The following is a 13,639-nucleotide window of genomic DNA, read 5'->3' on the forward strand; positions in this document are numbered from 1 at the left end:
ATATTTTTTAATAAACTTTGTATTCTTTTTATTTTCACTACAATATTTTAACTCTTTACACTTTTAGCATTAAACTTTTATAGTTTTTAATTTTCTTTTATTTTAAGGTACGCGAAAGCGTGTATAGAATAATATACTTTTTATTTTATTTTTTATTTTCATCACAATAGTTTCACTCTTTACATTTTTAGAACAAAACTTTGATAATTCTTAGTAAACTTTTTAATCTTTTTATTTTCACCATAATATCTTAACCCCTTAAACTTTTAACACTAAATTTTTCTATTTTTTGATAATCTTTTATTTTAACTACAACATTTTAACCTCTTACACTTTACCAACAAACTTTACCAACAAACTTTTTAACACATATATTAAAAAGAAATGTACGGGAAAACTTGTAAAGAATAATAGACTTTTTATTCATTTTATTTTCACCACAACATTTTAACCCCTTATACTTTTAGCAACAAATTTTTATACTTTTTGATTTTCTTTTATTTTCACCACAACATTTAAGTTTATTACACTTTTAGCACTAAACTTTTATATTAACGACTTTCACTTTCACACAAAACTTTTACAGTTCATTTTTTAATTGACAAATGTCAGTTTTTAATAATTTGAATAATACGTGTTTTTTTCAAAAAGTTTATGACACGTTATCTCTTGAATAATATTTTTTATTAAATCGTTAACAAATGTAATATTTCCCGGGGCAATATCCGGGTAAGATATCTCGTTGACCATTATATGGGAATGTGGGCAAGATGGTTGGACAAAGAGGGAATATCAATTATTGCCATAAAAATACAAGTATCCAATAACGGTCAATAGTGGGATAAGGCACATTAATGGAATTTTTATCTTTCTGCATGGCAGCCTTTTATTGGTAGAACTCCAAACTTTCCGTCTTTGGACATATAGAATCCCTCTTTCACAAAAAGTGAATTTGTGACTAGTCTTTTCACGTTTTTTACTTTTGTTTTAATTTACCCCATAAAATTTATCGCAATATATTTGAGGTCTAGCCCATTATATCATACATTCGAAAAATTACTTTTAAATTCGAGAAAACATAATAGATCGTTATATATTTGAGGTGCCTCAGCCGATCATACTCGTGTAGGATTTTTTTTTTTTTTTTTTTAACGTTCGTGTTACGGGACAGTTAGCAATTACATCCATACGGGCAGGCAGTCACTAGACTGATCCACGAAGTCCGGACCACAGAGAAGGAAAAACCCACCAATTTAACCGCTACAGAAGGCACGACGTTAAATTAGAGGTAAAACCTCGACCGTGTAGAAGAAAGCTTTTAATTTCTTCAAGAATTTTATTGGTATGAATCTAATTTTTCGATTGTAAAAACTTTTTAAAAAATTATCACAATAATATTATCTTTTCATCGACTGGCAGAATTCGTTTTAGTAGTGATAAAATAGAATCGAAACGCATGTTTATAAAATATTAATAGGCCAATGGAGAGTAACTATCATTCAGACTACCCGGAAATTTAAACCCTTGACCCGTATTTTGTGAAGTTTTCCGAACCTTTTTTTATTTTTCTTGACCATTTCAATATGTTTAATTAGTATGGTCCAATAATCTCACTTCACTTACTGAGATATTTATGCCCAAAATTAAACAAAGGCCAGGCCATATAAACAGTTGGCCGGATGGCCCAAGGCTACCAGTACCAGTTTTATATATTCACAATGACAATTAAATGAGCTTTGACATACACTCCAAGACGTTCTGAGTTCTAGTCTCGTTTAAGTCTGTTTATGTACATATAGTACCAACTCCAATCAAGTATTGGTACCAATACCAAGAGTTACAACTAGCAAATTAGTTTCAATTAATACACAAGCCTGCTGTTGTTCAGATTTTGCAACAACATTACCATGGACACCAACTTCGACCCTAAATTATTAGTGCTATTTTGATGGTATTTTAGCAGATCAAGTGAGTATAATTAAAACCACATTTTTGCTCCATCTCACATATATAGGGTATCAGAAGTAAATACATTTTCTCCTCACCAGGGTACGTTAGGGCGAGCAAGTGATGGTTGATAATATCTACAGTAAAATCTCTATAAATTAATAATGTCGGGACTAGGATATTTTATCAATTTAATGAGATATTAATATATTATTATATTGATAAATTAATATTTTATTAACTTAAAGAGGTTTTATGATGTAAATTGTGAAAAAAAAATTCGTGAGTTTGATAACTTGATTACGAGTATGCATTATCAACACAAAATGTATATGAAGCACTTAATTGTTTATCTCACCTGATGTAAATAATGAAGGTTATGAGATTCAAAACATTAAAGAAATTATGGCAAAATCATTCAAAATTTGGTTAATGACGAAGTTGAGGATGATTCAATAGCTTTAAAAAGAAACATTGTAAACGACAACAAGTCTTCACAACTTTTTGTAACATTACAAAAATACAATGCCGCAACTCTTAGTACAATGAGAATACTTAAAGATAAGATCAATATAGATTTGAAGTTCAACAAAAAAAATGTGACTTTTTAGTGAACAATCTTAAAATTTGAAAGATTCTAATAATTATTAATTTATAGTTTCGCTGGCACCAATATAAATATTATGAGATTTCAAAAAAGTTATTATCTTATTATTTTAATGATTGGAGTTCAATTTTGTACTGGTCCCAAGTTAGAATCGGATAAACTATTAGTTTTATCGCGATTATTAAATTATCGAGTATTTATAAAGGTTCGACTGTATATTAATTAAACCTCGAATGTACGAACCAAAATGTCCCATTCTTCTAATAGTAGTTTGACATCCGTTGTTGATGAATAATGATCATAAAAAGAAGTTCCGGTTTTGCTCACCAAGTATAGTCAATTATGACAACAACAAAAGAAACTTGTAAGTGTTGTCGGTTCCCCACGCACCTTATGATATCACGTTTAAACCTTGGGATGCCCGAGCCCCGAGGCACCATATATGCTCGCTTCATATTTGTTCATGGTATAATAAAACTTTTGCACATTTTGATTACATAGTCATATTCTTTATCGCTCTAGTTTGGCTACATCTACATTAGTCCATGATGCTGGTTTATTTGCTGATGAATAATGGGAACAATCAAAACGCCTACATATAATCCAACTGGATTATTGGAGGCGTTGTAGGACCTATTTAAACATCAATAACCTTAAATGATGTTTTTAATTAGTACAAGATTAAGCGGTAATCGTTCTAGAGAAAACTTGGTTTGAATATTAACATTGTTACTACTTACTAGTATGTTAAGAAGATCGAGGCGGGTCATTAGTTTAGTAGAGTATCATTGAAATTTCTTATAGACCACTTTGGTTCAAGTAAGCAACTTGACCAAATTAGTATGAAGGTCCCGTGTGCCTTGTTAGACGACTCGTGCCTTCATCCAAACCGGTGCCTCCTAGGCCGCCAAGTTTCACGGGTCACTTCTGACCGATCTTACCGACAAAAAAAAAAAAAAAAATGAAACACAAATCAAGAGAAGAAATAAACATGACTAAAAATGAAACATAATCGTAGTAAACTTCACTGAGGCAATTCATCGAATATCTAGCGTTCATTGTGCAGGTTTTTTCCTTCAATCTTTTTTTTATAAGAAGTATTACAAATCACGTTTTTAGCTATGGAATTCGGATATTGGGTGAATAGAAGTCCACTATCATCTATGAGGCTTAAAGCGTTAGATCTCTCTACATAATTTTTTTATTTATTTGTGAATAACTCAAAATATTAGAAAGTAAATGAAAATTCAAAATAGCACCTTACGTCTTTATTTCGATCCTAAAATATTCAATAAAGTCAATGTTTTAGGTTTAGTCAAGTACTATTTGTATTTCCAATCAACTCCATATTATACTTTATTCGTCCTTTTTTTTTTCTTCTTTCTATAAAAATAGATGAATATTCCATTTTTATCCGACAGCAAGGAAACAACTCTATGATATTCTAGCCAAAATGACAGCTAGTTATTGTTTTATCATTGTTATTGTTGTTTAAAAATTCATAGAAGTGTATTGTCTACAAGGTGTTTGATGATAAAGTCTAAATGAAAGTTTGTGGGAGGTAATGTACTTTAAGTAATGTGTAGTCAACAACATGTGATTTTTTAGCTGTGTTCATGTGTTTGTATTTTATGTTTTATTGACTGGAATCAAATGTGATTGTAGTAGTGTTTGTTTATTATATTTTATACACTAAATAATGAATACATGTGATTGTGTATGCGTTAGTTTATCATGTAACTTATTTAATTTGCATATTAGCTTAAATATTCTGTCTGAATCACATGTGAATGTGATTGTATTTTGGATGTACTATGAGGTTGGTCTAGTATACGTTTACGCTCTTGTTAAGGTGGGCATAATTGAAAAGATGGAATCGAAATGGTAGAGAGGTGAAATGTATGAGTTGAAATGATGGTTCTGATATGAAATTTGTGAGAATAAATATGTGGGGTTTTGATTCGAATTTAACTAGAGTTGAGGTGGCTGGGGTTGACAAGAAAGCAAATAGGTGATCTGTGTTGGCTTGGGTGGCCGTGAACTATGGTCGTCGGAAGGAAGGGTGGACAAATGGTGGTGAAAAAAATTAAATAAATAACATATAACGTTGTTTTGTACAGTTTTTGAGTTCTAATATCTTAACAGTTATGGTGAATGTTGAAATGTAAATAATCTTATCACTATTTATTTAGAGATGTTATAATAAACATGATTCGATTCGAGTGATAAAACATCTCACATCATCCTATGGAACCTGTAACAACATTAAACATGATTGATAATGATTTCCAGCTCCCAAAATATGATGATTAAGTAATAATGAGATGTTAAATTCGGATATAGTTATACACGAATATATGGAGGAATTACACACATGAAATTAGTGAGGGTATTATGGTGTGATTATGTGATTCTTTCATTAACCTTAAATTAGGGTTAGTGACTCTATATTTATAATGAGAGTGTTTACATATTCAACCCCTCTGGTATTTAATATGTGTAACATTAGTCCTTACAGTTCCAATCATTTAATGATAAACTCTATAGTATGTCTTTAAATTATACTCTCATTATATACTTACTAGACATAGAGATTTCAGTTATCGTCAATTATCATATCAGAAATGATAGATGATCAGTGATGGTCACACTAATGTGGTTCCAACAAGAGAAACTATTTGTATGTTCTATCTAAATGACAAATAAAGACCTTATGGTGGAAAACGGAAAAGAGGGGACAAGCAGTGGCGGATCGATCTTGAGAGAAGTTACGGAGGGGGCCATAAGTCACGGGGACCTAAAATAATTCTAAGAAAAATATTTTTTTGGAAGAAGTACGAATATAAAATATCAATACTTAACGAAAAAACGGAGGGGGCTGCGGCTCTCGCGTGTCCTTAATAAGATCCGCCAACAGGGACAAGGCATGGGAGGGAGACAAAGGACAGGGGTTTCATGCAATATTTTATTACCGTATTATTTTATCAATATTATTAATATGAATTATATATTTTTTGATATTAAATAGGAAAAATGACAAAGTTTGACAGCGCATCATAATTATTTGACACATGAAAACATCCAGAAAATTGCATGTTTTGAGACAAACTATGTAGACTTGATTGATCCTTTTACTCTTAGGAAGATATTAATCCAAACATACCAAAATACAGTTTGTTTCATGTTTGATACACAACAAAAATCATCTATTTGAAACCAGAAAACTCAACACAAAGACTTGACTTGGAAGACGATAAACAAGCTATATATGTAATCAAACTTTCAGTAATTTATTAGATTACAATTACAAACTAAAACGTTTAAGATTACTAAAAGAAGTACAAGGATTATTACACATCATAGGGCAGCCAATTCACGTGCAGTGAACAAGTTTTTTGAGATCTCATAGATCAGCCTATTCTGAAACTGTTCCATCGAATAAGCACTAGAAACCTGACCCCTTTTTGGAATTCTTTTAGACCCGAAAACGTTTTCAGTTCCGCCTAATCTAAGCATCATATTGATATAAGCATTTTTGAACTTCAAATAAAGCCTGATGGGTGAAAATTTCTTCAATCGCAGCCGTGGAATGGCTTTAATCTTCCAAAACCGCTTCTTTTTACCTCCAAACGTGACAGTTTTAACGCTTTTTCTGTAACTATTGATTCGTTGGTACCTTCTTGGCCTCCATGATTTGTTCGAGCTACCATCAAAAACACTTGAACTTAATTCCACCATTTTTGAAATGGATACTTTGTTTCCCAAAGATTTATTTAAGTGTGTTGTGGTGCAAGTCTTAAAGATGTATATTGACTAGCTCTTTGACTGTATATATAGAGACTAGCAGGGAAATGGGAAGTTTTAGTCATTTTCTAACTAATGTTTGTACTTATTTAATTATCATTTTGTGTTTATTGACCAATATTATTCTAAGAGCATCCCATGTGTTTTTTTGACAAAGACCCTTTTTAAACGATTTGTGAAACTACCACCCCGAGTCATGTTTCTTTTAATTAAATACTATAGGATAACAACGCAATGCGACGACGATTGTGGTGTTTTATGCGACAATGGGTGATGGTAGTTGTGACATTGAATAGTGTAGGTAATGATATAAGGATGTTTAAGTGAAAGGAGTTATAAAAATATTTACAATATAATATAATTTAATATTAAAAGTTGATGGTAATTCAATTTATTAAAGATAGTTTGGTTATTTAAGTGTCTCATTTGTTTTAAAATTCAAAATGAAACTATAATTTTTATATAATAGTATGAATTAGTATCAAGTTTATATCTTACTTTAAACAAATTCTTAAAAGTATTTGAAAAATTGTTGGAATTGACCGATAAGATAGTAATACTAGTAATAATAATAATTAGTGGGTTTATAAGCCCGTGCGTGCTACAACTACCGTGTTTACATTTACAATTACGTTCAAATGTTTTTAATATTATACAAAAAGATCAAACAGGTTGACTGACAACTAAAAAGATAAAAAAGAATATAAAGATATATGTCACGTTTGTTATATCAAACATAAATAAATATAATAAACCAACTTAAAGTTTTCATATTAAACACATATTTTTATTTAAAAAACAAAAACCAAAATGACAGACAGCTGCGTAAGAAAAACCAAAAATGGTTGTGACTTGGTAAAAATCCAAAAGGTAATATAGGGTAATACGTAAAAAATGAAATATAAAAAAAAGCCATAAAAAAATAATAAAATAATCATGCTTAAAATTTTGTCATATTAAATATATAAATTTATTTTTTAAAAGAATATAAAAGACAAAGCAACTAAAACCATTATAAAAAATATTGATGAGTCAAATCAAAACTAAAGATAGACGAAATCTAAAAAAAAAAACTTAAATAAAAAGTAATATGATAAACCCGCAAAAAAAAAATTTGACATATTAAATATATTTTTTTTAAAAATAAAAATATAAGCAAACTAGCAGATAGCTGTGCAGTTACCTGCCACTTCACTGTTCATCATTTATTCCTCTTAATACGGATGGGAAAAATATAAGACTCCTTAATTAGTATTTTCACCAATCAAAATGATAAAAATGTTTACTCTAATGGAAAAAATAAAAACAACTCACAAAAATAATATAAAATACGGAAGGGAAAAAAGAGTTTGTTTATCGGTTCAAAAATTGAATAAAATGAATATATGTTATCCATGTTTATTTATTTGTATTTGTATTCATGAAGATATCCATGTTTATTTATTTGTATTTATGAAAAAACCAGATAAATACAAATGAGCACAAATATAAATTAGAAGCATTACACAGAATTTTAACATTAATTATATGATATCCAAAATTACAAAAAAAAAAAAAAAAATTAAAGTAATCAGAAAAGAAAAAAATATATATCTAAATATCATATGTAACATAATGAACCGTTGGATTTTTATGAACATAAATAATCAATCAATATCCATGTTTAGGGGTGAGTTATTTTGAGAACTCATAAAAAAAAGAACGCAAGAATAATTCTGGACCACATATTTTATGTAACTTTCTTTCTCTTCAATTAAATATGTAAATTTATTTAAATCATTCAAAATGTTTTATCTCACAAACCGTAAATCGTTAGACGAAACAAAAAGTATTGGTAGTCTTAAATATTTGTCTTCTTTCATTAGAGATCCAATTCGATATACTTTTAACGACTTTTTAATTTTCGTTTTCTTTTTGGTATTTACACATAACTTACACATGTATAGGTTGAACAAAAATTATGATTCAGAACGGGCTTCTACTTAAGGGTATTCATAAACTAAAGCTGGTGGCGGTAATAGGTCATTGAGGGTGATAGGTCATAGTGTATTAGTGTGATAGGTCATAGAGGGTGATAGGTCATAGGGGATGACCGATGATGGGTGATCAACCTAACGGGCCTGTAGCCGCTATGGCTCCGCCATGGATTGACGGGCTCCGCCTTTCGCCAGCATGGCCCCACCATGGATTAATGGGTTCCGCCCTTAACCTTCATTGTTGTGTACATATGTTCATTTACTAATTTATATGTTAAAATAATGATCCTACACATGTGTAGATAGACAAGTACAAGGGGGAAAAAAAGAAAATTAAAAAGTCGTTAAAGTATATATCGAATTGGATCTCTAATGAAAGAGGACGAAATTTAAAGAGTATCCATGCTTTTTTTTCCATCTAACGATTTACGGTTTGTGAGATAAAACATTTTGAATGATTTGAATGAATTTTGTTATTTAATTGAAGAGAGAAAAAAATAGGAGAAATATGTAGTCCAAAATTATTCTTTGAATTTTTTTTTTTATTTTTAAGTTATTAAATAACCCTTTCTTTTCATGTCTATTCATAAATAGTCCAGTCTTATATGTAGTCGACAATGGTTTGAAAAATTGGAACTTATAAGGAAATAAACTCTATCGCATAATACTCTATTATAGGCGGTATTATATATAATACTCCATTATAATCGGTAGAACAGATTGAGATCCTGTTGCTCGATCATAGTACGTATGTGATAGTAATAACTAATATTTTTTTATTGTTTTTTCAAAATTAATGTCTCTATTTGTTATGTCATCACCTTCACGAGTTTATTTTTTAAAAGTTAAATCGTGTACGTCAGCCGTGCATTAAAACAATCTCTCCAATTATTCAGCTGATACTATACTCTGTATAAGAGACGGAATTTAAGTATGCAATTGGTTTGTAGAGTTGCCATATTTGAAGAACAATCTATGCCAAATAGTTCGAAGTTTATTGTTTGTAATTGAAATAGTTGACTTGTCGTAACGCGAAAGAGAGCTACTTGGAAGGTAGAATTTGATAGCAGCAGATTATATTATATTTAATTTGTAAGATAAAGTGGCGTAAAATATAAATATTTTGAACTACCATAACTACAAGTTAAAACGTATAACGACATGCCATGATATTCTATATGACATTTTATATTCCTATATTTATTTTTAATATAAAGTTGAACAAGTGAATGATTTGATTTGATTTGTCGTGAATATTTTTTTCTCATACTTGCAGATATAAGTTAGATTAAGGTCAATTAACTTATTTGAATCTATTCTACACAGAGTATTTTGAAGTAAATCAGAAGTTACTTTGTTTATTAAATAATAAATTTTGTTATCTTCTTAATACGTTTTGGTTTGTTAACTTTATAAAATGTTTTTTTTTTCTCTCTTTCTTTTCTTTTTTTTTCCCTTCATATTTCCCCTTTCAACCATCTAGCCCCTCACCAACGCCTTTTCACATGACCTCGTCCTCCCTTCGTTGCTATAACCCACCGTATGTAGGGTCATAAACGAACTGAACAGTTCATGAACCGTTCGACGGGAAATTCGTTCGTGTTCGTTTTTTTATTAAATGAACGAACATGAACACAAAAAATTGTTCATTTAATTAAATGAACGAACATGAACAAATCTCTCGTTCGTTTATTTATGTTCATGAACGCTCGATAATCTATTCATGAATGTTTGTTCGTTTATGTTCGTGAACAATCGTTTGTGAACATCATTTGTTTATGTTCCTGAACATTCGTTCGTTTATGTTCGTTTACATATATTAATGCCTAATCAACTATACCTACAAAATAATTTGAATATAAGTATTTCTTTTATATCATATATATTAATGTATTGTTAAATTATTAATATCTACTATCCATATTTAAAGGAAAAATTTAAGTATAAATACTTATTTTATATTAAAAGCGTATGATCGTGTGGTATTGGACTCGAATTTCAAACATTAAACTCTCTTTTGGAAATGAAAGGATATAAACCTTTTTTTTATTAGAAAAGTGTTGTGTAATTCGTTTCGTAGGTAGGAATATATCGTCAAACTTTTAGGCGATGGATATTTGTAATATTGAACTTAAGTTTTAATACGTATAACTATATGTTTGTTTATTGTAGTTCATTTATGTTCGTTCATTTGTCTTCGTGAACATAAACAATCATACATGAACAAGCCATTAAGTTAAACGAACAAACATGAATAAGGTCTCGTTCATGTTCGTTCGTTCGGATGGGACATCGAAGGAAGTGAGCCCAGCTTGTTGACGCCCCGTGCACCCTTTATATGTCGTCCCTAAATACACTTAAAAAGTAACTCTTAATTAACCACCTTAATATAAAATTTTACAAAAAATTTTTGTATCAAAGTTAATAGTATCATGTGTAAGTATGTAACTAACATCTAATCTAAGATTTGTCTACCATTAACCAGGTCATTTGATCAGGACTAATGATTTTTTTATGTTACTTCGGCAGTTCGGCATGTCTTAACAAGAGAAATTTTGTAACTGAATTTTTACACGTAACTTATTAATGGATTTCAGGCCCGTCAAGTGATTGGGCCAATGTGATTGAGCCTATTTTCATGTTTTGGAGATGTCGTTTATTTCATGTTTAGCCAATTGTTATGTCTGGTCCCCATCATGGATCCTTTGTTTGATCCTTACTTTTTGTTTCAACTTTCGAAGAATCCTTGACGGTTGCAAGTTGTGTGACTGCACATGACCTCAATCTTTTCGGGGTCTTCAAATTCCGGACGAATAATCCATTACCAATATTATTTATTTCTTTAATGGTAACTATTGAGTGTATTGTGAGTTCTTTATTTCTTTGTAAAGACGAAAACTTACTAAATGATAGATAAATTGTTAGAACTAATATTTAGAGTTGAATTGTTTACTTTGTAAATTACATAGGGTTTATACGTAATTTGTAGTTTTAATATAAATACTCCTTGTCTACACAACTTTGTATTAATCTTCCACATAATCCCAACCAATATTTTTTTTTAATGGCAATTTGGATACAATGATATATCTTTTCATATATTCAACTGTAGTTTTTAAAAAAACACATTCTTAAAAAATTTATGTTTATAGCAGTGGCGGAGTTATGTAGTGGTAACGGATGGCCATGGCAACCCCACAGTTTCCGTAAAACTCTATATTTCTAGTACTATTTTTATGTATTTATTTAGTTTAAAGATAATTGATAATTTCAGACTGATATAATTTAATTTTGTAGAATAATTAGTATCATGAAAACTATTTGATGACCTCAGACTAAAAATCATGCTCTACCACTGGTCTCTAGTCTAGTGTTCTATAACAAACAATCACATGAGGCCCATCAAAAATATGCATAATCGATCAGAAATATGATTATTAATTTCTCTCAAGTAGGTCGCGTTCTAGACTTCTAGTATATTCTAGAATAAACCATCACATAAGGCCCATTAATTGTGGTCCATATATAGAAGGTATGTATTTACTTCTCTCCAAGATTCTTGAAATTCAATACATTGCGGGCCCAATTTCATTCCTTGACTTTCAATTCTGACGGCATTACTCTAGAAGAATACTTAGATTTTAATATTAGATTATCATACGTTTAAGTCATAAAAGCTTATATTTTTGAAGGTATACGGTTATAAGTGTTATACTTTGCAAGTTGTAGTACAAAAATCATAGATTCGACACTGTCATTATTAGCTGAGACATATTGAAGAAATTGTTTGCTGTATTCATTTCACAAGGCACATGTTAATTTCACTATTATAGAACTTTTTGATACCATTTATACTCATAATGTGATATTATTATGAAAGATAATTAAGAATTAAAATATAAACATACTTGTGATCTTGTCCACGCATAGGTTTATCTTCAATCACATGTCCTATAAGAATTAAATAACAATTAGGATTGTTTTCATATTATTTGATAACAATTAGGACTGTTGATTTTTTTGAACAGTTGGTATTCGACATTAGGGAACACCTCACCGTATAATGGTGAAGCCTTCCACGTACTATAAACTGTTATAACTTTAAAGATTAATATGCAAACCTAATATATATAAAAAGGAGAAAGTTATGTACCTTTTTTATTGAGAAATATAATGAATCTTGAATGGAGTTCATATGGATGGGGATTTTATATTCAAGTAACCCTTTGTCATAAATCGTGCTTTGTTCTATGATCGTTTCATGTTCTGTGATTCCTATTGTGTTTAGGATAAATATGTTGTATATCGTCATCTGCTATTATGTTTGGAATATGTATCTAGAGTTCAAATTAAGTTTATTATAAATATTAAACTAAATATTAATATTTATAATTTAGAAAATCTAACTTAATATTTATTAATAAGTCATTAGGTTTTGAAATAATTTTTTATAGACAATATTTAATATGTTGAAATTTTTTTAACTAATTAAATGATTATAAGTTTTAAAAAATTCTCTCCAGTTGAGACTAAAAATAAATATAAATCAAGTATTTAGAGCTAAAAAGTGTAAATTATTGATGGAAAACAAAAAAAATTGTAAATTATGAAACTTTTTCTATAAAATAATATAAATACTAATATAATAATATATTTGGATAATGATTATTAAAATTTTTAATTTATAGTTAATCTAAATGATGACATAAGCGAGAGTCTATTTTATAAAATTGAGCGATTTATTTGATTGGTTAATAAGTTAGTTCAACTATCTTATAATATATATTAAGATACTTAATGTTATTTCATATATTAAGATATTTAATCTCATTTCATAAATATCGTCATTCAATACTTCAATCAAAAGACACCATAAGCTCTGATTCGTTCCTCATTCCACAAATACTTCAATCAAAAGACACCATAAGCTCTGATTCGTTCCTCATCCCACGAGTACCTAGTAGATGGGGAGATATCCATGTGACAGCGATTGTGAGTGTCGTCCACTCGTAGGAACATGTAATAAACATAAACTTATAAAACAAATGATCAACAAATGCATATAATATAACGTTTTAATATATACCATGTTAAAGGAATCGTGAAGTGTATTTTTAATATTTAGGAATGTCCGAATTCATTCAATGCTACCTAACTTGTTTTTCGTCGGTACAAGTTAACAAAACCTTTGATAAGATAGTTATCTCAAGAAAAGGTTTTTTTTTTTTTTTTTTACATTTAACTTTAAAACTAGCTTGATACTTGAAATGCAGTTTCCAAAAAATTAACTAAAGACATTAGAAAT

General features: G+C 29.4%; 1 protein-coding gene across 1 annotated transcript; it reads right to left on the minus strand.

The window, feature by feature from the left end:
* Positions 1 to 5,911: 5,911 nt before the first annotated feature.
* On the minus strand, positions 5,912 to 6,292 carry LOC122610161. Its single transcript, XM_043783155.1, has one exon. It carries the CDS (start codon positions 6,290 to 6,292, stop codon positions 5,912 to 5,914), a length of 381 nt encoding a protein of 126 aa, XP_043639090.1.
* Between the last annotated feature and the right edge of the window lie 7,347 nt (positions 6,293 to 13,639).

This window comes from Erigeron canadensis, chromosome 8, assembly GCF_010389155.1.
Source record: "Erigeron canadensis isolate Cc75 chromosome 8, C_canadensis_v1, whole genome shotgun sequence".
In the NCBI taxonomy this organism is placed as follows: Eukaryota; Viridiplantae; Streptophyta; class Magnoliopsida; order Asterales; family Asteraceae; genus Erigeron; species Erigeron canadensis.